Source organism: Clytia hemisphaerica, unplaced genomic scaffold (assembly GCF_902728285.1).
Source record: "Clytia hemisphaerica strain Z4C2 unplaced genomic scaffold, Clytia hemisphaerica genome assembly, whole genome shotgun sequence".
Taxonomy (NCBI): domain Eukaryota; kingdom Metazoa; phylum Cnidaria; class Hydrozoa; order Leptothecata; family Clytiidae; genus Clytia; species Clytia hemisphaerica.
In genome coordinates, this window is record NW_027104433.1 from 1203122 (window position 1) to 1225505 (window position 22384).

At 35.9% G+C, this 22384-nt stretch overlaps 1 protein-coding gene across 9 annotated transcripts in view; it reads right to left on the minus strand.

Moving 5' to 3' along the window:
- LOC136820696 (rho guanine nucleotide exchange factor 1-like) overlaps positions 1-22384 on the minus strand; it is a 41052-nt gene that overhangs the window by 8910 nt on the left and 9758 nt on the right. For 5 of the 9 annotated variants that reach the window (XM_067076898.1, XM_067076900.1, XM_067076897.1 and 2 more), the window contains 31 exons: positions 21895-22002; positions 20731-20781; positions 19208-19282; positions 18700-18906; positions 15977-16495; positions 15248-15290; positions 14893-14953; positions 14495-14592; positions 14001-14067; positions 13183-13221; positions 12922-12976; positions 12370-12559; positions 12154-12245; positions 11715-11781; positions 11471-11488; positions 11225-11262; positions 10828-10847; positions 9932-9952; positions 9645-9701; positions 9350-9422; positions 9073-9125; positions 8651-8733; positions 8313-8386; positions 8088-8139; positions 7413-7465; positions 7024-7117; positions 6690-6769; positions 5928-6053; positions 1306-1611; positions 682-757; positions 291-406 (listed from right to left, as the gene is read on the minus strand). In XM_067076898.1, the coding sequence (XP_066932999.1) occupies positions 291-406; positions 682-757; positions 1306-1611; positions 5928-6053; positions 6690-6769; positions 7024-7117; positions 7413-7465; positions 8088-8139; positions 8313-8386; positions 8651-8733; positions 9073-9125; positions 9350-9422; positions 9645-9701; positions 9932-9952; positions 10828-10847; positions 11225-11262; positions 11471-11488; positions 11715-11781; positions 12154-12245; positions 12370-12559; positions 12922-12976; positions 13183-13221; positions 14001-14067; positions 14495-14592; positions 14893-14953; positions 15248-15290; positions 15977-16495; positions 18700-18906; positions 19208-19282; positions 20731-20781; positions 21895-22002 (3012 nt within the window). Of the gene's footprint in view, positions 1-290; positions 407-681; positions 758-1305; positions 1612-5927; positions 6054-6689; positions 6770-7023; positions 7118-7412; positions 7466-8087; positions 8140-8312; positions 8387-8650; positions 8734-9072; positions 9126-9349; positions 9423-9644; positions 9705-9931; positions 9953-10827; positions 10848-11224; positions 11263-11470; positions 11489-11714; positions 11782-12153; positions 12246-12369; positions 12560-12921; positions 12977-13182; positions 13222-14000; positions 14068-14494; positions 14593-14892; positions 14954-15247; positions 15291-15976; positions 16496-18699; positions 18907-19207; positions 19283-20730; positions 20782-21894; positions 22003-22384 lie in introns of all 9 variants that reach the window. The other 4 variants (XM_067076896.1, XM_067076895.1, XM_067076903.1 and 1 more) reach the window with 1 other exon arrangement.

Below are 22384 nucleotides of genomic sequence, written 5' to 3' on the forward strand. Positions count from 1 at the left end.
CAAGTTTGTGGATTCATCCAGAGCGCGGGTCATTAGACTTGAAATTGGTATTTGATACTTCTACTTGATGCTCATCAATACACTTTTCAACCCTTAGAGGCTTGAGGAGACTTGGTTCGAGTTTGCAAAAAAAGAATGACGTCAAATTGCGTCAAAATATCAGAAGCCTTTGTAAGGATTGAGAGGTGTTTCAAAGGGTAAGGAATAAGGGAAAGTGTTGCTAGTATCCCTAGCTCCTAAAGACAACGGGAAGAACTTTGAAAGAACTGAAATCGCTACAATCGACTCACCTTGTTATCACCAGTCGTGCCCAACATATTAGTATTATGATTTTTGAGGATGAATTTTCCATTGTCGTTAACTTGCAGTAGAACTAGTAGGTCGTCCAGTAATACCACGTGTAAATCTAAAGAAAGCAAAGAATATCGAGACGTTCAGACGCCCAGCCTGGGCGAAACGGGTGATTTCTAGCTTTCTATTTTTTTTTCCTCAAGATCGACATCAAGTTATTTTTTCCGCAAAGAGGAGTACAAGTTGACTAAATTGTAGGAAAATGTCTTGTATTTGTAAGCGGAATTTCTCTTTCAGATAAAAAACTCCTCTTTATCAGATAGGGTCGACCCATTTGAGAATTGCGAGATGTGATGAATTTACTTTCTGCGGTGATGTAATATTGCTTACTGAGTGTTTTCTGAGGGTTGACCTTCCATGTCAAGTCACCTTCCATAACATACTTGTGTTTCGAGATGTCGAATTTCTAAATAGAAAAATATCAGATTTTGTTTAAAATAAAGAACGAAACTCTGCTTGATGACGGTATAGAGGTTTTTCATATTTTGTTAAGTTACGCAATTTACGAGGGAAGATGAAATACGTCAAGATTAAAAGAACTTGTCAAGATTTGAGTCTTCATTGGGTAATTCGAGAGATAGCGGGGTCGGTTAGACAACTCGACAAGCTTAATCCATTTAATTGCTAATGCTGAAGAGCTTTTGGAAACGACACATAATGAACAAGAAGTAAACAACATTTCAAGGCTTTGCGGACTCACTCCAAAACGCCCAATTTCTTCAAAATACTCACAAAATGGTGAAAATAAGAATATTTTCAGAACATTTTTAGGCTCAAAGCTTAATAAGTCAAGAACATCAGAAGGCTTCATAGCGAGCTCTTCACCAAAAACTGGGATTGTGCTCCAAAAATTCGAAAAATTCGCAAAGTGGAATATAGGCTAAAGGCTTCAAAAAATTTGGAATTTCTAAAAAGTGTAGTGACTTCGGCTGGACAGCAAGCAAAATGACTCACCCCTTCACCCTCCTTCTCTTTTTCTCCGTCATTATCTTTATCAAGGACTCGTTTGTCTTCGATAAACTTCGATAATTCCTCCAATCGATGTTTGTCGTCGACGATTTTAATCTCATTATTGACGTGATTTAGGATATCGCGACAACATCTGGCACATTGTTCGACGGGCGAGTAATCGGGATGTTTGGCGGGCGTTGATTTGTTGATTTGATCGAGTAGAAGTGGGTATTTAACAAGACGTTGATGCGAGGTAGCCATTATGTCGGAGAATTTCAAACGCCGGCAGTAATCATTTGCCTCTTGACGCTGGAAAATGAAAAAAATATCGGTATGTTACTTTAATAACACTAAAGATGGCCCACCGAACAGGATATTCTACCCTTCTTAGGTCAAAGCTAAAAAGTTCATCCGTTTTTTGTTTTATTTGACGTCACTTAGTTAAGACGTGTTTTGCAGCGCACTTCAAAAAATGGTGGAAATTCAAAGAAGCATCAAAATTCGCTAAATATGAACAAAAATCGCGACAAAAACACCCAAGATCTATCAATTGAAGCAGCAAACACAACTGCAACATGCACCCTTGTTACGTGTATTGATGACGAAGATCAAAATCGACTCAAATGCCGTAGCTGTCAACGTATGGTACATTACGAGTGCACACAATTGCCACTTTACCAACTGAAAGTCTTCGCTAACACTTATAATAATCAATATGTATGTCACAATTGTGTACGAATAACGAGATCCTTAAGAAGTAAAATCGGAGAGAACAAGTACTCAGTACTACCATATGAGTATTGGGTTCGAACATGAAAATGGGCCGAGGAAAACGCGTCCGATAAAGGTGACTTTACAAAGTGAAGAAGAAAAAGAACAAGCAACATGCTGAATGGACCTACCTGTTGATCAAAATCAGATAAAAGTAGGTATTCTACATTTTACTATTGGAATTGAGCAAACACGATAAGTTTTAGAACAATGCAAAAACGTCTGATTTATTTTCTTTTATCATTGTGTAACTTGGTCGTCTTTTTTTGAAAATTTTATGACGAAAAAAAATTTTCCGAGAAAAATTACTTCAACCACATTTTAAAGTACCTTGCACCCTATCTTTCTACTAAAAATCAGGAAAAACTAATGAAGCAATTTTGCACCAAGTCCAAAAAACCTTATTTTTAGGTAGTTTTTGGCCCAAATTTGCGAAAATCCGTATTTGACGATGAAAAAAAATTTTCCGAGAAAAATTACTTCAGCCACGTTTTAGGGTACCTTGCACTCTATCTTTCTGCCAAAAATCAGGAAAAACTAATGAAGCAATTTTGCACAAAGCCCTAAAAACCTTATTTTTAGGTAGTTTTTGGCCCAAATTTGCCCCCCAAAAAAATTTTTTCAAAAATCGGGCTCCGTCACTTTTCAGGCATTGCTATTTTGTATCATTGTGCAAAAAATTAAAAAAAACTAATGAGCCAATCCCGAGAAAAGCTGCTAACAGGAAAATGGTAAAAGGGAATTTCCCCAAAAAAGCGAAAATCCGTATTTGACGACGATAAAAAATTTTCCGAGAAAAACTACTTTAGCCACATTTTAGGGTACCTTGCACTCTATCTTTCTGCCAAAAATCAGGAAAAACTAATGAAGCAATTTTGCACCAAGTCCAAAAAACCTTATTTTTAGGTAGTTTTTGGCCCAAATTTGCGAAAATCCGTATTTGACGACGAAAAAAAAAATTTTCCGAGAAAAATTACTTCAGCCACATTTTAGGGTACCTTGCACTCTATCTTTCTGCCAAAAATCAGGAAAAACTAATGAAGCAATTTTGCACAAAGTCCAAAAAACCTTATTTTTAGGTAGTTTTTGGCCCAAATTTGCCCCCCAAAAATTTTTTTCAAAAATCGGGCTCCGTCACTTTTCAGGCATTGCCATTTTGTATCATTGTGCAAAAAATTAAAAAAAACTGATGAGCCAATCCCGAGAAAAGCTTGTAACAGACGAACGGACAACGGTCAAATTAAAGGACCTCCCGGTAGGTCCAAAAAATCATGAGCAACCTAAAAAAGTTGAAGGGACTTGGATATCTAAGCATCACCGATGATTTCACCATCAAAGAAAGAAGAACAAGCAACATGCTGAATGGACCTACCTGATGATGAAACTTAGATAGCAATAAGGAGAAAAACAATCATTAAGAAAATATAGCGGTTAGCGAAAATGCATTAAATTTCATCATTGATTGTTGATGGGGGGGGGGAGGAGTTTAGGGAAAAAAGAAATAGAAAGTTCCTGTTGCAAAATTGCAAAAGTTTTATTGACGATTGAATCATGCTTGATGGTGGCATTGTTATCAATAATTTTTTTAAGTGAAAAAACAAAGGAATATATGGAAAAAGCCCAATTCAAATCTGCAAAAACGGCGATTTCCGGCATACTTCCGGCACTTTCGGCCGGAAAAACATGATTCTCAAAAATCCGAATCGACCACACTTAGGGCATTGCTGATACACATCTTTGTGCAAAAATCGGGAAAAACGGTTAATGAAATCTCAACAAAATGGCAACAAACCGGTTTTGACGGCATATTATCGGCATTTTTGGCCGAAATATTTGTTTTCCAAAATCAGGCTCCGTCACATTTTAGGTATTGCCATTTTGCATCAGTGTGCAAAATTTCATGAAAAAATATAAAGTACAGCTCGAGAAATTCAAGAAAAACCGTTTTTCCGGCGATATTCGGCTATTCCGGCGATTTTTAGAAAGTCCCGGCATCAAAAATCAGTTTTATTGAAAATTGAACCATACTTGATGGTTTGCATTGTTATCAATAATGATTTTGCGTGAAAAAACAAAGAAATATCACGAAAAAGTCCAATGAAAATCTGCAAAAACGGCGATTTCCGGTATATTTCTAGCATTTTCGGCCAGAAAAGAATTTTTCTCAAAAATCGAACTCGGCCATGTTTTGGGCATTGCTATTACGCATCTTTGTGCAAAAAAATCAGAAAAAACTAATCATGAAATCTCGAGAAAATGCCAAAAAACCGGTTTTTCCGGCATATTTCCGGCATTTTCGGCCGGAAAAAATGTTTTTCGAAAATCGGTCTCCGTCACATTTTAGGTATTGTCATTTTGCATCAGTGTGCAAAATTTCATAAAAAAATATTCAGTACAGCTTGAGAAATTCAAGAAATACTGTCTTTCCGGCGAAAATAGGTTGTTCCGGCGATTTTTAAATAGTTCCGGCTTCAAAAATCAATTTTATTGAAAATTAAAACATGCTTGATGGTGGGCATTGCTATTAATAATGTTTTTGAATGAAAAAACAACTAATTATAAGGAAAAAGTCCAATGAAAATCCAGAAAAACGGCGATTTCCGGCATTTTAAGCCGGAAAATTTTTTTTCTCGAAAATCGGACTCGGCCATGTTTTAGGCATTGTTAATACGCATCTTTGAGCAAAAAATCAGAAAAAACTAATGATAAAATCTCGAGAAAATGCCAAAAAAACAGTTTTTCCGGCATAACATTTTTTTTTCTCGAAAATCGGGCTCCGTCACATTTTGGGCATTGCCATTTTGCATCATTGTGCCAAAAATTAGAAAAAACTAATGAGCCAGTCCTGAGAAAAGCTGGTAACAGACGGACGAACGGACAGACGGACGGACATCGGTTAATTTATAGGACCTCCAAGGTAGGTCCAAAGGACCTCCAAGGTAGGTCCAAAAATCAAAGAGATGTGCGAAGAAGCTAAGAAATGGAACTCCAAATGTGGTGGTGATTTCATTTGGTGTGTGAGAGGAAGTCCCAGAACAGATAATCTTCGCTTGATAAAAACAAACAAAAACTTTGCCAACCAAAAGCTGTCAATATCTAGCCTCAGTAGCAGCGACGATGAGCTGCCAACAAAACATTAGCTTTTTTTTTAATTGTAAAGTAGCGTTGACCTTTATTAGCCTTTGTTGCTACCTTTTCGTCAACATGAAATAAACTATTACATACATACATATTACATACATACAAAGATGACCGACTGAACAGGATATTCTACCCCTCTTAGGTCAAAGCTAAAAAGTCCATCATAAATTCCAAGAGAACCTTTAAGATCATTAAGAGATTTAGAGTTGAACATGAAAGTAGTCAGAAGTAGTCGGGGGGGGGTTACTAGGGTTGCGAAATGTAGGGGCGGTGTGCCGCCCGACTTTCGACCCTCGAATCCTTAGCGAGACTAAAAACTAGTGCAAAAAAGGAAGATTTTGGAAATTAACGACCATTATTAGGTCTAATTTGACCAAATTTCGATCTGTTTGGGGACAAACAGTTGAAATTTTCCTAATTTTCCGACCCTTAGTGGGACTGAAATTAGATTTTCTATTTTTTTCAACCCTTACAGGGACTGCCAGGTTCCAAAAAAGGCAACCTTTAAGGGCGGCAAATACTTGTACCCTTCACTTGCCTAAGTACCCCCCCCCCGGACGATAACCAGGTACTTGTAAAGGGTGCAAGAGAGATGTGTTGGATTTGGATTGCACTACAGTGAAAGAAGTATGTGGGAGAAACAATACGTGAGGCCCGGCCAAATGATCATTTATAAAAACACTTGTAAAGATCGAATATAATAATAAACATACCGTCATGAACTCTTGTACTGTACGTTTGGTGATTTGTAGTTTCTTGATGAGAGCTAATGAAGAGCTGAGCGAACGGCAAAATGTTGCGCACGCTTCTTTCACTTGTAGACCCTTCGCGCCGTCAAACTGAAAAAAAGGTGACGAATGTCGTAGTTATTATTTAGAATATTTTTAGGATGTTTCGTACTAGTAATGGTTTGGAGTGCAATTAACGATGAATCACTCGTAACAAAGGAGAAAATACCATAATTTGCACTCGTCCTAGTCTAATAAGAATCTACTAAAATGCGAAGTTTCTTGTTTTGTTATAGTGAAGAAGTCATTGTATTGCTACAAAATGGGGGGGGGGCAAAGTTTCCCCCACCTAAGAGCACAAAAAGTGGTAATAGTGCAATTAACGATTAATCGCACTCCTCTAAACCAATCAGATTCGAGTAATTTTGCACGACTAACGATTATGAGAGTAATACAACTATCCGTTACTTTATGATAGGGCTTGGTTTGGTTGGAGTTTACTAAGATTCCACGATAGTTTCTAAGTTTGTTGTATTGACGTGCTGAATGAAACTGCAATTAAACCCTGCTAAACTTGAGCTCGCATTTGATAGCTGTATCATCCGTCTGACTTTATTTAAGAAGCATGCCCTTTTGAGACTACAATTCTCTTACCGTGTAAATGCCCTTTTTTGTCTAGGAACAAATGGAGATTTTTCTATTCAGAAATTTCAGGAGATTGAGAGAAATATAACAATTATCTCTCACCCTTGTAAGCATGAGTTCACCGACGGCGTCTATAACTTCACTTTTCTTCACCAGCTCTTTCATCGGTTTTAAGAGAGATTCTAAAGAAGAAAAGAGAAGAAGATATTTAACATTATATCAGAGGTTTGGAAAATGTTCCATGATGCCTGTCAGCGTTTTATTGCTTTTGAGATAGTTTAATCATATACGAATCTTAATTTTTTTTCCTGGACTGGCCGTTTTGAAGGTTTTTGAGAAGGCTTCTCTTCATCTAAAAAGGTGTTGGCTCCCCTCAAAGTAAGAGAAGACCGGTTTCTCTGCTATAGATCAATAGATAGAAGCAAACAGAACATACCGTGTATTTCTATAAGTTCTTCGAGATTCGGGAAAATAGTCTTCACCGTTTCTGGAGGGATGATGTTCTCCTTCAGTAGCGGTTTGTAAAATATCTGCAAAATAAAAAAAAGTATGGTCTTTAAGGACTGGACACATCAGCTATCAGATAATTGACGATCAAATTAGTCAGAGTCAGAAGCTATCAGGTAGGCCTGAACATTTCCGATTTAAAAATCAAGAGTTATGAAATCAGAGGACAACAAAAAGCTTACAAGAACATATACCATACACTGTAATACCTTGTATTTTCGTTACCAGTCTCCTACAAATACCGACCACGCTGCTAAGGGGTAGACGAGTGCATTGAAAGCTGCTTCATATTTTGGAGAAATAATAAAATGGACTTACCCTATATAAAACTTTCAAATTGCGCACGTGTGTTCGTTCGGTGTGGATGAGTTCTAAAAAAGAAAGACGAATCACAAGTTATGGTTTAGTTGAAACAGGGGTCTAATTAGTCTTCACAATAGACAGCTCCAGACTTTTAGGCCTTACTCTTGGTCTATAGGCACTGCTTTAGGCGGCCACTAGTAGCCCCCACTGGAAATTGCTTATTAATAGGCTTGAAAATAATAGAGAACTTTCAAAAAAGATGTTTATCAATAGAGATTTCAAATAAAAGAATGTTTAAAACACAGCTGCTTGGCTTAGGTTTTGAAACTCTCTATTGTTTCATTAAAACCTCAGTGCGCATGCAGTTTATCCGGAGAATTTCAATATCCAAAACAAGAGCAGTGCTCATACCCCGAAGAGTAGGAGTTTTCGAAACGAAGGAAGATATGACGTAGCCTAGGGTCTAATTTAAGTCCGCCGAACGAAAAATTCAGCCGGTCTAAGACACGAAAAAAACTACAAATCAGAAAAATCGGCTCGCTGCCTCGTATACATATTCACGCTAAACAATACACTCGCCGGCATAGAATCTAGGATTTACCGGAGTTTTTGTTTGGTTATATCCCCATAGTGAAAGATGATAAGGACTTATTGTTAATTTAATCTACACGCGTTTTAAGGGTTTCTCACCGTGTATGACTTCTTGACGTTTTAATTCTTTCGACTTCAATTTGCTTAATATCTGAAAACAAAACATAGCATGGAAAGGTTACAAATTTATTAAAAAGCAACCTCCATAAGATAACAAGATGAAGGATTGGTTGAGGCGAGTCAAAATATTGAAAAATAATTTATGTGTGTCATAATGTTGTCATACTAACTTTAAGCCTTGCAGAAATTCAAACGATCTCTCACCTTTTTATCTACAACGGTACTCTGCCAGTTCGGATTCTCCGTTTCAACTTCTATATCCGAATCGGGTTCGTTATCTACATGAAGCAAGAAAAAAAATTAGCATTGAAGACAAACTCCATCGCTATGTACTCTCAAACCTTATAAAAATCTGACTTTAAGCCGATACTAAGTCGGACAAGTCAACATTAAAATAGAAAGCTAAAAGTCGCTATTAGTGCCTCAAACCTAAATTTCTTCAAGTCAAAGATTTTAACAAGTAATATATATAACTTGTGTTTTGGCAATAGAGATCGAGTAGAAATACTTAATTGTAAAACGGTAGAGAACAATGCACCAACCTGAGTCTGGTTCTGGAGTGGGTGAAGAATCTGGACGTTCAGCGTGTGTTTTGAAAGGTGCCGCACCGTACACACCAAAATCGCTGGAAAATGTGAAGAGAAATAGTTTTTGTTATGGAGTTGTTTCGCTCGTCGATGCATCGACACACAGAGAAATTGAAACATTACTAAATGATGATATATGGAGGAATAGAATGTTTGGCTCACTAGTCAATATATTGATTTCGATTTGAGACGTGAAATAAAGTTAATGGGTGCTCAACTTTGGAATAAATAGAAGACCGAAACACTTTTTCAATACACTTTTATCGAAACAGATGTAATGTCATGATTTCGAATGTTTGAAATGATTAGTGAGCGCTATGGTAAAAAAGATATAAAAGTTGATAGGCAAGGTATGAAAGAATAAATAAGATGGATACCTTTTGATACCAGGCAGTGCTTGCTTCGTTTTACTTAATTTAACATTGTCTTTCTAAAATGATAGAATAGAAATGAATAGGTCAAAGAAATCATTTCTTAAAATTGTAAAATTAACTTTTAGACAGTTTCAAGATAGCTCTTCTTCACTGAAAAAAAGTGTAATAGGACCCTTTGGCAACCAATACAGGTACAATAACAGTACCAATACCAGTACAGGCTACTTGAAGAAGGCTACAGACACAAATAGAAAACAAGTATAACGATGTATATAAATACCGTAGTCTTGACGCTTTCTGATCGTCCGACATTTTTGACGTTTTTGACGTTTTTCGGAGCTTTGTAACCAATACTGTGAAACAAAAAGAAGAAAGTGACATTTCAGAAAGATTCGAACACATACTGTACGATTCAGACTTTTCAACGATAAGATTGTACATTGATACGGGTATCGATCTAGTATATCCGGGTTTATTTTAATATTTTTGTCTTTAGTAAGAATTTCACAGGTTAACCCCGAATGATGTATAGAGAAAACTGTTTGGACAAATCGGATAGGACAAAGGTTACATACGTTTTGGCTTTGTTGGTGACAGAGTAATTGAATGAGTCATCCCCAGGTGTCGTAGCCCTGCTGCACAAAAGGAAAAATGGTTTAGAAACTTACACCCGGAAAGTTTCTTCCCTCATTAAGATAAAATAAAAACTGTACGAGTGCACTTTTGGATTTATAGAAAACTTATAAAACGTCATCAATTTTTTAGAAAAACTATTTAGAATCTGCATAGTTTGAGTTGAAAGAAAAATATCTTAATTTCTTTTGAGAAATGCTGCAGCGAAACTTGTCAACTAGATACTCACTTTTCGTTTTCTTGGTCATCTCTGGAAAGAAAGAAAAGAAGAAAATCAACTTGAGGTCATTATAAAGCAAACGAAGTTCAGATTCAATAAGCTCTAAAGATTTCGTGGGAAGTCTTAGGGGGGGGGGGTATTAGAGCAAAACAGAAGTTAAAAGGTAAAAGTTACCTTTGAGCACCTTTAACCTCTCTACCAAACAACTCGATATTAAAATACATAGGGAGAATCGCAGTGTAGGGTGGTTCCATCACACTGTTACGTTTTACTTCAGTTACATCATTCATCATACATCACTCTTAAGTACTTTTCTTTAAATTAAGTATAATTTGAAACTTGTTTTTCTTAGCAACGCTGTGTATGGCACACTCCTTATGTAGTACAACAGCAATGTTCTTTGTATCTCTTGAATCCCCTTTTCCGAAATATATGCAAACTTTCTCAAAATGTTTCTCAAATATACTTTCGCAGTATAAATACCGAGTGTGTTAAAAAAAAATCGCCAATTCAAATAAAACTCCACATGATCAAAATTGCTCAATATTTCAGTAACAGCAAAAGATACTTTAAACGCGAAAATATTGTAACGAGATTTTCAAATATGCATAAGAAGCTGGTCAAAAATAAAAATCTGTCTAAAAAAAGGGACCATTTCCTGTCCCTTTGAATTATGCATTTTTTTTTGAAAACAGGATTAATCCATGTTGTTTGAGATTTTTTAAATTATGCATCAATGTGACCGATTGAAAGTATCATCAAAAATTTAGTAAACAGTTTCTTTTGACCATGTTGGTTATGGTGTAACGGAACTCAATGGAATGGAATGAGTCAAGATTCTTTTTTAAAGGACGTGTGAAGATAAACATAAAAACAAATAGGCGAACAGGTTACTTGGCACTTACGAGCTATCTGCATTCTGTTGCTGAAATTAGAAAAATGAAATACATATAATAATATAAAAATGAAGGTTATAAACGTATGACCGATTAAAGGACCAATAGAGACTATTGTGATGGGATTTTTCAAGTCGTACTCTTTCAATACTAGAAATGGTTTATGATAGGGTTTAGCCCTCAATTCCGACACTTGAATAGAAGCTTTTCATTTTTTGTTTTAAGTTACGTCATTGTGGAACAATCAAACGTTCGATTTGCGTGCTGGATCGCCTCTACAGATTCGAACGTTCGTTTCCATAATTGCGGAATTTAAGTAACTTAACAAAAAAATGAAGCCTCTATGTAAGAACTTTCAAAAGAAATAACATTAAAATCTGGAAAACAGACACTGAAAAATTGGTACCTCTTGCTGTTCACCAGGCTTTTCGTTGGCTTGATCCCCTGAAAATGTAAAAAATGTGTGAAATATATTTTCTGGTGAACAGAATAAAAGTCACTTTCGAACGAGACATGTAATGTAGAAAAAATGGCAGGTGGTAGCTTGTCTCATGGAAGAAGAGGTTCACTCAAAATGTAGATCGCCGGAAATTCGTTATAGATGAGAATGAAAGTAGCGAGAATAAGTTTTCAGTTTCTAAGCTATGCTCACCTCCTTCAGCATCTTTGTCTGAAAATAAAGATGAAAACAATTATTTGTTTCAAGTTGAAACTGAGCCGAGAGCTATACAATGTGAAACCCTTCAAAAGTAAAGCTTTAGTCATCAAAATTCCCGTTTGACTAAAAGGGGACTTGGTGAAGAGTCGTCAAATTACACGAAACTTATCAGTTACGGTTGGGCGTCTTTCGAACAAACAAAAACAGTAAAAAGTTTCGAAACATAAAGTTAACATACCCATACTCGGGACAGTCCCTAGTAGTTTGTCTGGTTTGCTATTACCCGCGCCGATCACTGTGTTCCGCTAAATAGAGAACAGTAAATTTAAAATCAATGATCATCGATGATGATCGGTTTTAATTCTATTGAAGGCATTACATAATCACAGTAAAGTATGGGAAGAATGAGGACCAAAGAAAATTTCTTGCATTCAGCCAACGACGAGGAAATCTGTTATTACATAGAGCACGATAAGTCCTGGTTACCCATGATTCATTTCGGCTGTGGAATGGCATATTATGAGTCAAGCTTGCTTGGAAAAACCATAGCACAGTATGTCAGTCATAGATCTGAACACGAAGTCCAAACGAATTGATGTCAGAATATCTGGTTCTCCAAATGATATAAATAGACGAAATTTCGTTTGAAAGAGGGAGTAGAAAATTGAGCTAGTTACCGGTCCTCCTTTGGCGGGTCTCGTTTTTCGTCCGGTACACATTTCGACGAGAGATTCTGAACAAGGCTGTTTGTGTACGTTATATTCACATGCTGGAATAGAAATAGAGTAAAGAAATGTTATATGATATTTTGAAATTTAAGAATTATCCCCTAAAGCAATAATATATGATTTTATTTAAGTTTCATTAAGGGGAAAGACTACAGGTGAACTTACTTTGGCATTGAAATCCTTGCGGAGCAATTCCCCATAGTAGTTTATCACAGAAATTGCACATGGTGATATTTGTGTATGTGGTACTACTGAACTGGTGGCCGTTGATTTTGTAGATCTTCTTTTTGTTCATACCGAAACCACCGCTGAATAAACCCTTCTCTTTCTCCACGAAACTAGGATATCGTTCCAGCTGAAAGTGAAACGTAGAAAGAATAGGAGATACTGGTACATTCCCCAGTAACCGTCAATTCAGCGAGACTGGTTTAGATTGGTTTAGAGAGTTACTATTCATGATATGCACCACTGGAGAGTCTTCTGAGAATTTTCAAAATTTTCCACCCAAAACGTCACTTAAACAATAGAAAAAGTGACGTATTGGGTTGAAAAAAAAAACACAGAAAAGTTGCATAATTTCGTGAAGTCATTGCAGCTTGGTGCAAATCATGAATTGTAGCTACTGCGCCTTTATCTATGAAAATTGCGCAACTTTTAGGAGGGTGCTTTCCATTCGTGGACGCAGCTTCATGTCATCAAGATGATAAAAATCTTTACCTTTGAAATGCCAACTTGCTTAAGAAAGGTGGTTAAAGCTGCAGCAATAGCATAACTAAAAACAAAAATAGAACGAAAAATTGTTATGTAATGCTAGAGTACTTGTCAATGGTCGGAACCACCCCATCAACAGGGGAAAAACTTTAACCAAACTTTAAATGCCGAATAGTCTCAAATCCAAGAGAACTATAAACGACTATTGTGTAAACCGTATTTCGAGTATACTAGTATAGAAGAATCGTAGAATCGTAACTTTCTTACTTTCTATCGTTTTGTTCATTATCTGTATCAGAATCGCTCCTATGGAGAGAAAGAAAATCCAAATTAAAAAAAAATTGCAACTCATAGAAAGAAGCAAGTAAGTTTCCGACCGCAGTCGAGGGCGACCCGAAGGCTCCTTTTTCTCTAGCAGTCTATCCGAAGGTAGGGGAGGGCGCTAATCCCTTCCCTGGTTTTCTCTATAGTTGCTGAGCATCAAGCAGATAGGCATCGAGTACCATTTTGGGAATCTTTGGTATGACCCGGCTGGGGATCGAACCCACAACCTTGCGCACCGTAGCTAGATGCTCTACCTTCATGCTACGGTCGTAACTCGTACTAGAAGAAACCAGTGAGCCACACTATTAACCAATGCTACCTCGCGACAAAAACTAAATTTAGTTCGGCTTAAAAAAACATTTAACCGACTTGAGTGGCTTACTGAGATCCATACTCTGCACATGTGTATTATTCCCATCCATAATAGGCTTCAGGTTTTAATGTTTTTTTGGGAATACAAATAATGTAAAAGGCCTTTTAACACGTTCACTGCCGAGATTTGAAAATCTGACATTTTAGAATTTAATGGAAAGTTTGACTTGTGGCCTCAGTTTTTGCTAAATGCCTTCCAATTGTGTACCAATCGATGCAGAATTTCACGCACATTGCAAAAATGCAATAAAAAAGTAGGCAAAAGTTTGTGTATTAAAAGTTATAGCCCTTCGAAGTACTATCGCGGCATTTTTATTACCTCTACTACGAGTATACTTTAAGTTAGCAGCGACTGGAATAAGTATGAGAAGAGATGTGATCGGACTTACATGAGAGCGTCAAGATGAGGAAGCAATGTTTGTTCAATCACCTTGAACTCTTTGTTACGATCCAAATCTAAAGACAAAAAGGAGGATTGTCCTCAATGACTGTTCGTGTTTTCGAACTTACGAGACCACAACTTCAAATGTATGCGTTTTTTAATATAAGAACACAAAGTTTATAAAAACAAGGCTTCAACAGCCAAAATGCTAAGAGCATATCAATAAAGAACATTCCAAAGTTGTGGACTCAAGAACATTCAATTTCTTAGGAGAATACACAAAAATACTCTTAAAATAAGAATATTTTCATGCTTAAAATTCAAAAATAGAACATCCTAAGGCTTCAAAAAGTTTGATCATTTTTATATAAGAAAGAAACGTGTATGAAATGCTAGGCAATTAAACTATTTGCAAATTTCGGCAACAAAAAAGGAATGAAGGGACCTTTCTTTTTGGAGATTGTGTTCAAAAGAGGGCAAATCAATGAAGCATTTATTCACCTTCCAATTGATGATCACCGAACAGACCTCCCAAACCGAGAGCTCGTTTATTTCGAAAGTCTGCCAACTGTTCATTCACTTCTGTGAAGATACGCAACCTGAAAATGAAGGACGAAAATGAAATTATAAGAAGAAAGCAACTCCGTTCCCTATGTACGACAGGCTGACTTGTTGATGCTTACTGGATAGCACTGGATAATACTCTTTGACTTCCATTATAAAACGTTAATAAAGCCTGGGATACACGGGGACGAGGTTGAAGAAAAAGCATCAAAAGAGTTTCACTTCACTTCACTTCACTTCACCTCACTCATTCTTCCTTTGTTTTTAAATTAAACTTGTTCTATGCCGAAATTACTTTCTAGTAGCAGAGAACACCTGAAAGTCACAATACTTACCTCGAAACATCGAAGATGCCTTTTATCCTATCTTCGGAAGTTTTCGGGTTGAATGATTCTTCTAAGAAATAAAAAGAGTTAATGTTTTTCTGATATGAGTTTTGTAAATTATTTTGTAAATAAGACTCATTCTTATTTTCAACCTCTGACATCAAAGATCAATTGAGCAAAATGAGTACCTAACACTAAAAGAGTACTAACTTCAAAATATAAGATAGAAAGTAGTGCAAAATCAATCAGACAAAATCCTAATTTTCGATCTCAGATATCGATGATGAGTATCAAACGCTAAGAAAAGAACCTACAAGATGCAAGATAAAAAGTATCAAGAGCTTTGTACGTGAAAATAACGAACCTATTGCGAATTCTTCGGGTTCTGATACCATGACTTTCAGTGGCTGGTGATAAAAAAAACAGAAATATTTGTTAATTAAAACTAAAGGAAGGCAACGTAAACTCCTATGGTATGTTTAACCCAATGAAATAGAAGCCAAAAAGAACTAGAAGTGAATCTCTTAGGTAGGATTTGAAGCCATTAAACCCTACCAAAGTTGCGCGGCCTAGCGCGGTTCGCGTAGATTTAACACGAATGCCAGATTGAAAGTAAAATTTACCACCAGATATTAAAAAATGTACGACTCGAAAACAAAAAAAATCGCTAGATTCAATCCGTCATGAAAAATATGGCGCACATTTTAAAGACTTCACTTTTTCTTCCGTTGCCTGGTAAAGGATTTTAAAGATTCGTTTCTAGCCCTTTGGGCTTCTATTTCATTGGTGTAACCTTTATTATAGAGGGTTACGAAAGGAGGCGGACATAATGTTATTACTTACTTATAAGTTTTCCCTCCCTTTAACGAGCACGAGAAAAACTGATTTATTCGAGGGTCGCTAACATTATGCAAAGGTCATTCATCAAAATGACTAAATGGGCTTCTGATGACAGGCAAAAGTTTCAAAACTTTGTTAAGAGGCATGGAATTTCTATTCGTCTATCACTTTTCTATTTAATATTCAAGATTCGTTTATCCTTCGAGATTTTGGATTCCGAACATTTGTAGAAACGCGTATCAATTTTTCTTACAGCATTGTTTGCAATGAAAGTCGAATAAATCTCGTAAGCCCATTTCCGTAGTTCTTTCGTTGAACCAGACTCTTGCGCGTAAACGTCCGTCGTTAACCAAAAAAGTAACGGCACCGGATTATTATTCGACATGAGAAAATGTAAAAATACGGCTAAATGCGCCGGTCTGTCTTTAAGCGTTTCTAAGTCAATAAAAGGTCCGTGGTCATCAAACCGCTCATCTTCAGAATTAAATTCGTCTTCTTCGTAAGATATTACGGAAGCCGCCGAGTGTAACGGAATTCCGGCGTTCAAATTATCGTGAGTTGCTTGCGCGAATAAAGCGTCGAAAGAATTCGAAGTGTCGGCGATAGCAGAATTTATGTCGGCGACGGGTTGTGGCATGGCGAACGGGAAATTATGACCATCCGATTCGTCCGGGGGTGGAAAAGCGGGTGTTTTCGAGGACGATTTCGATGATTCGTTTATTAAAGTCATATTCGTTGAACTAATGGAAGTAGAACTGCTGGATTGTGAGACCTAGAAAGAAAAAAAATATTTAACAGGTTAAAAAACACTACATTAAAAGTTCCAGAAAGAACATTAAAGACTACTGTAACTCTCGTACATTAAAATAACTCAAATAAAATTCGCTCAGTTTGAACAATATGCATACGATTTCGGTATACAGATGATGTGATTTTCAAAGAAGAAAGTTCAAAGTCCGACTGAAGATAATTACAAAAAAAACTTTCTTTCTTCCCTAAACACCAATAAAAACGATTTACAGGTTTTTTTTTATGAGGAACCTTAACTTGGCTCTGAGCCTGGAATTCCCTATTTTTTCAGAGAATTTCAGCCTCAAAGTTTTTTATCCAGTTCCTTATCTACTTAGCTGCTAAGTTTGGATTTGCTAAGTATTTGACTTTTAACTCTTACTGTTCCTTAACTTGATTTCTTATTCTGAGCCCGAGCAGAATTCCTTAACAATTCCTTACTTTTTCACCATTTCTAAACTCAAGTTCTTTATAAACGTGTTCCTTATATAAAAAAGCGTGTAGTTATAAACATAAAACCTTTACATTGGGAGTCTTCCAAACCAATCACCAAACTAAAGTCCAAAAAATTCCATTTCTACTTTTCTCCAAGCTTTTAAAATCAGAAAAAAATTGAACAAATTTTGAAAAGCTTCAATTTCAATCTACTAAACTACCATGTAAATCAGAGAAAGAAATCTGAGCAGTTACAACATGTATACAATTATAATGTTATGAATAAAGCATCAAACCACGAAAAAAACCAGTAGTAAATGAAAGACTTTTCACATTCACTTGGGATTTTTTTTGACTGTTCATCTAAAAGAGAGACATTCAAAACATACACGTTTATTAACACTGAAGTCGTGAACCCTCGAATTACAATTTTTATGTTGCTATAACAACCATATTTATTATAAGAAAAACCAACATAAACTAATTCAAACTATTATTAAACACATAGGGTACCATTGTACTATTACTTTCATACAGTCTAACTGAACTATCATTCTCCAAAAATTTTTACATATAAAAGCGACTGTACAAAAAAATGAAATGCAGAAACATGAAATATATCAGATCAGTTCTAATAAAAATGAATTTTAGTAAGGAATTAAACATTACACTCTTATGAGAACAATTTTATAAGAACAATTTCATAAGAACAACGTGGCGATTCAGAAAAATAAGAACAACGCCTACCCTTGATAGCTAAATTTTAAGCAAATCAAAGGTCATAAAAGTAAAAATAGGACATTAAACCTAAAACTCTTCAGTTTTGTACTAGAATTAAGAACAGGATAAGAACAGTCAAAGATTCTTGGTTCTTGTAACGAAAGAGTGTAAATGTTATAGTTTCACAAATAACAGAAAAGCCAAAGGTCGAGGAATATTGAATACTCTGTGAAAAATGATACAATACAGAGAAAATGAAATGGGATACACACGTTCAGTTGTATTTTCATAAATCACGGATCGTCTGAGCGATCAGTAATCAGAAATTAAAAGAGTGGATGAAATTTTATCCCAATTTTAACCATATAATCGTCTCTCCAATGTTACTTAAGTCAATAACTTCTACAGCGGGGGAGTTTCAGTTCTCAGAAAAGATGAAACAAAAAAATGTATTATTGCAAGCAAAGTTCACTTTTAAACTTTCATAAAACTTCCCTGACATGAGCTCAGGAAACTCATTTCGATCTTACATGTCAATAGACAATGAAATATTGACTGATTCGCAAAAGACTAGCTATCGAACCTATGTCAAAAATCTATCACCAATTTCCACATCACTTTGATATCATAGTTTTTGATAGTGGAAACAAAAAGTTTAACTAAGCGCTATACAGCCGACTATTTTGCCCAGCCTATTCTATTCTATGACATTCTAAGCAAAGTTTTTGTTTTCAAGCTTTTCCAACCTTTTGCCTACTCTAACAATAGACCTTTTCATAAATTACATTACGAACATCACTTGCCTCGTTTTGAAATTATTACCATGGCGATTAGCTCCACCAGCGGATTTTATTAAAACTAACTGTCTATTCATAAAAGAATCTTTTTATGTCTCAAGGGACATAATCACTATGGTATAATTGTTTGAATACAAGTGATGTTTGTGACGTAATTTATGAAAAGGTCTATTAGCCTTACACTCAATATAAGTCTAACCAATGGAACAATAAAGGGGAAAGTGTGGAATCATACTTTTGTTAGTTTGGGGCTTTTGATACCGCTTCCATTGTCATGGTTTGGTGTTGATGATTTGGACGTTGAATCTGTAGAGGGCGGTGAGTGTGGTGGTTGGGGTGGTGCGTTGGCGGGCTGGGGAGGTATGGGTGAAGGGGCGGGCGATGAGCGAGATTGTGGCGAGGTTGTTCGTTGTGAATTTGTCTTGATGGAAATCCCTGATGGCTAGAAGTTGAAAAATAAGAATGGTCGACTTTTTGATTATTGAATATTGATTGATTACTGATTATATTGTTTGCAGAATGGGAATAATTTTTATCGGTATTAATTATTGCGAGAACAAAGGTATGTGGAGAAAATCGAGGCAAGTTGATTAGATATGACTGTCGCAAAGCGAAAATAATGTTAGCACTTTTGTGGATGTTAATATATGCAATAAGCTCACACCGTTAATATCTTTCGCAAAACTTATCATTATCAGGTCACTTTTAAAAGAATGATAGAATAAGCAACATGAATGTCTCACCCTCGGAGGGATGGAACCGGTCAGTGTTTTTAATTGTTGTTCCATTGAATGCATCCGCGTCTGTGAATCAGCCAGCTAAAAAGAGAAGAGAAGATGCAAAAGTGTCCAATCAGCGTTTCAGAAAACTCACAATTCTTCATAAATAAGAATATAAATAAAACAAGAAGACTTTAAGTAAAAAATTTCGCCTTATATTTAAACTGCATGGGAATTTCTCGTAAGGTTGCATCAATAAAGAAAAAAAAATATCCAACAAACGTGTTTACTTTGCTCCCGAACGGGAAAATCTTCCCGATTAGGTTTCAAAAATATCTCGGCACCCAAACGGGAAGATAGAGAATTCTTCCTAATTCGAAAGATCTGCCGGTTTAGGTTTGATTTCTTCAAAACAGAAACGGGAAGTAAGATAGAAAAATGTAAACAAAGAAACAGACTTCCCGATTCAGAAGAAAATCCTTCTAAAATTCAGAAAATCGTCGCCTCAACATGAAGCACTTCATTTGTCGTTTTTCAATCAAACTGTTAACATGACAAATTTCAGATGAAAATATGTTTTGGGTATATTTGTTAACAAGTCTTTCGTTATTTTTCGTCAGATTTTTGCTTTTTTCCACTAACTACCAACTAGAAGAACAATCATTTTTCAACAGAAACAGGTAATGTATTATAAATGTTCTGCAACTCTCTTGAAGGCAGGTCCCTCCTCTTAAATTTATTATCCATTTTAGAAGTGTAAAATATGACTCGGACTAATTGCGGATGGAATAATAAGCGTGATGACAAAAAAGTTGTTTAAAGGTTTGAGAAAGATAATTGAGTATAATTATAGCTTTATAGGTCCAAGGAACTTTAATAAAATAGGTCGAACTTCTCAACTCAAAAATATCAGAACACCTTAATTTATTTCCGTGTTATTCCACTTGCGGCATGGGTTGTAGCATAAGATTCTTATAAAGTAGATTCTTATAAGAAAAATAAATATACTCATATTGTGCGCCAGCCCTTGTTTACTTTGTAAGAAATAATTACCGAAAATTACCCTATCAAGAGTTTTTGATTTGATTTTTATAAAACAGATGCTTAAAAGAAAATATGCTCATATTGTGCGCCAGCCCTTGTCTACTTTGTAAGAACTAATGACCGAAGGGTATATTACCCTCTATCAAGAGTTATTGATTTGATTCTCATTTAACCCTTTTAAATGCCAATGTCGTATATATCAGACATGGGCTATGTAGGAGGGCAAGGCCCTCCTGTAATGCCCAGTTTGAGTTAGAAATCGTCATTTTTGGTCTAACTCGTAGGAATTGGATTTGGCTTCATGGTCAAGCAAAAAAAAAAAAAGTCAAAAGTGAGTCTTTCCAGCAAGATTTTAAGCCAAAAAGTCAAAAAAGAGAATAAAATGTAAACTGGGTCAATTTTGCATTTCGAAAAAGAAAGCAAAGATATTCGTGATGTAAACCAGCCGTCATTTATACAGATACTGAGTAATAAACAACTCTAATCGAAAGATGGTAGTATACCTCTTGTTGAGCTTTGGCTGTGGGATGCCTCATGTATTCTTCTAAGTAACGCTGAAAGAAAACGAAAAAAAGTTGGTATACATTGCCTCCAAGTCGAATTATCACCCTTAACATCATCGTATACCCCCAGTCGCAAAGTGTACCGTCTTTATTTGGGAGTGTGAAAACGGTGAATTGCATCAAATTCTTTAGGCATGCGAATAGTTATTTAATCAAAAATTTATCATCGAATAATCATTCGTTATCAAAAAGTAATAAAGATAGATAGATACCTTCATTTTATCAAACAGGTGACAAAAACTATGAGCAATAAATGGGAGGTTGTGCACCCAGAGTTTTCAATTAGTTAATAAATTCATCAAATTAAGTTTGAAAACTGAACACCATCTCTTCTCAGAAAAACTTATTGAAAAAACTAATTATCTATCCTAGTTAAGTGTTTTTTTTTTCTCACTGATGCTTCTATAATGATCACAAAATAAGAATAGAAAGCTCATTAATTTCAATTAGTAGACAGTACAATTAATATCTCAAGACAAAAAGAAGATGGGATGACGACACTAGTTTTCATACAATAAACACTCGAGGATTATGTAGCAAAGGTATTAAAGGATTAATCATGAGAAGAGGGAAAGTCGAATGAATTATAAAGCTTCACCTTACATAAACAAACTAATACATGTCTTGCAGATTGTAAGACCTTGAGCTTGGGAAAAAGAACTAATCGTAGCCAACAGTCTGATAAGCTTCCGCCATTTTCTAATTTTCAAAATGGAATATCTGCTTTTAGGGTTTAAAGCACATAGCTAAGTTGAGTGACGATATCCTAACAAGAGAACAACTTCATTCTTACTCTAAATCCATAATGGGACCCTATACTAGATTGTTTATTATGGTTTTTATTATACATCCTGAGTGACATTTTAAGGTGTAAAATACCCGATACCAATCTTGCCTCAAGGCAGACATAAAGGCATAAAACCTAATCTATTTGTAGTGTAGCCTATTCAGAAAGCTGAACCTAGCCTTTGTAATTTCGTCCTCGAATTTCAGCTGACATTGAGCAGCTGAAATTGAGCAGGAAGTGAAAAGTAACAGAAACTTGTATCAGAATTACCAAATAGGGAAAAATAACCAATAAAATTGACTTGAAAAACCACTTACTTTGTAAACATCATGTTCGAGTGCCAGCATTCGTTTCAATTCGCTGACTTTGCCATCAGATTTGGATTTGGAGTCGGGTGGTGGTGATGATGGGTTACTGCTGCCACCCTGAAGATGATGATAAGAAAAATAATTCATTATAAATATTATTAAAATAATATCAAAAACAGCAGCAAAGGTAAAAACAAGTTCACTCAATTCTTTACAGTTTTATAGGTGCGAATTCGTCCTGCATTATAAAGAGACTCTAGTACACCCCGGTGTCACAGACCCGCTGAGATCCCAGCCCCACTGGTAAATTTGGCAAAATTTCGTCCCCGGTGGGAAAAATACCCCAGAATTTCGGGCCCACTGAGAAATTGACTTTGATTGCATCCTCATTCGAAATTCATTGTTTAGAAATTGCACTCCAAAACAATCCCCACTGTAGGAAAAAGATTCACCAGGGCTGTGAGGCAGGGGTGTTCTAGTCAAATAAGACCCAGTTAAA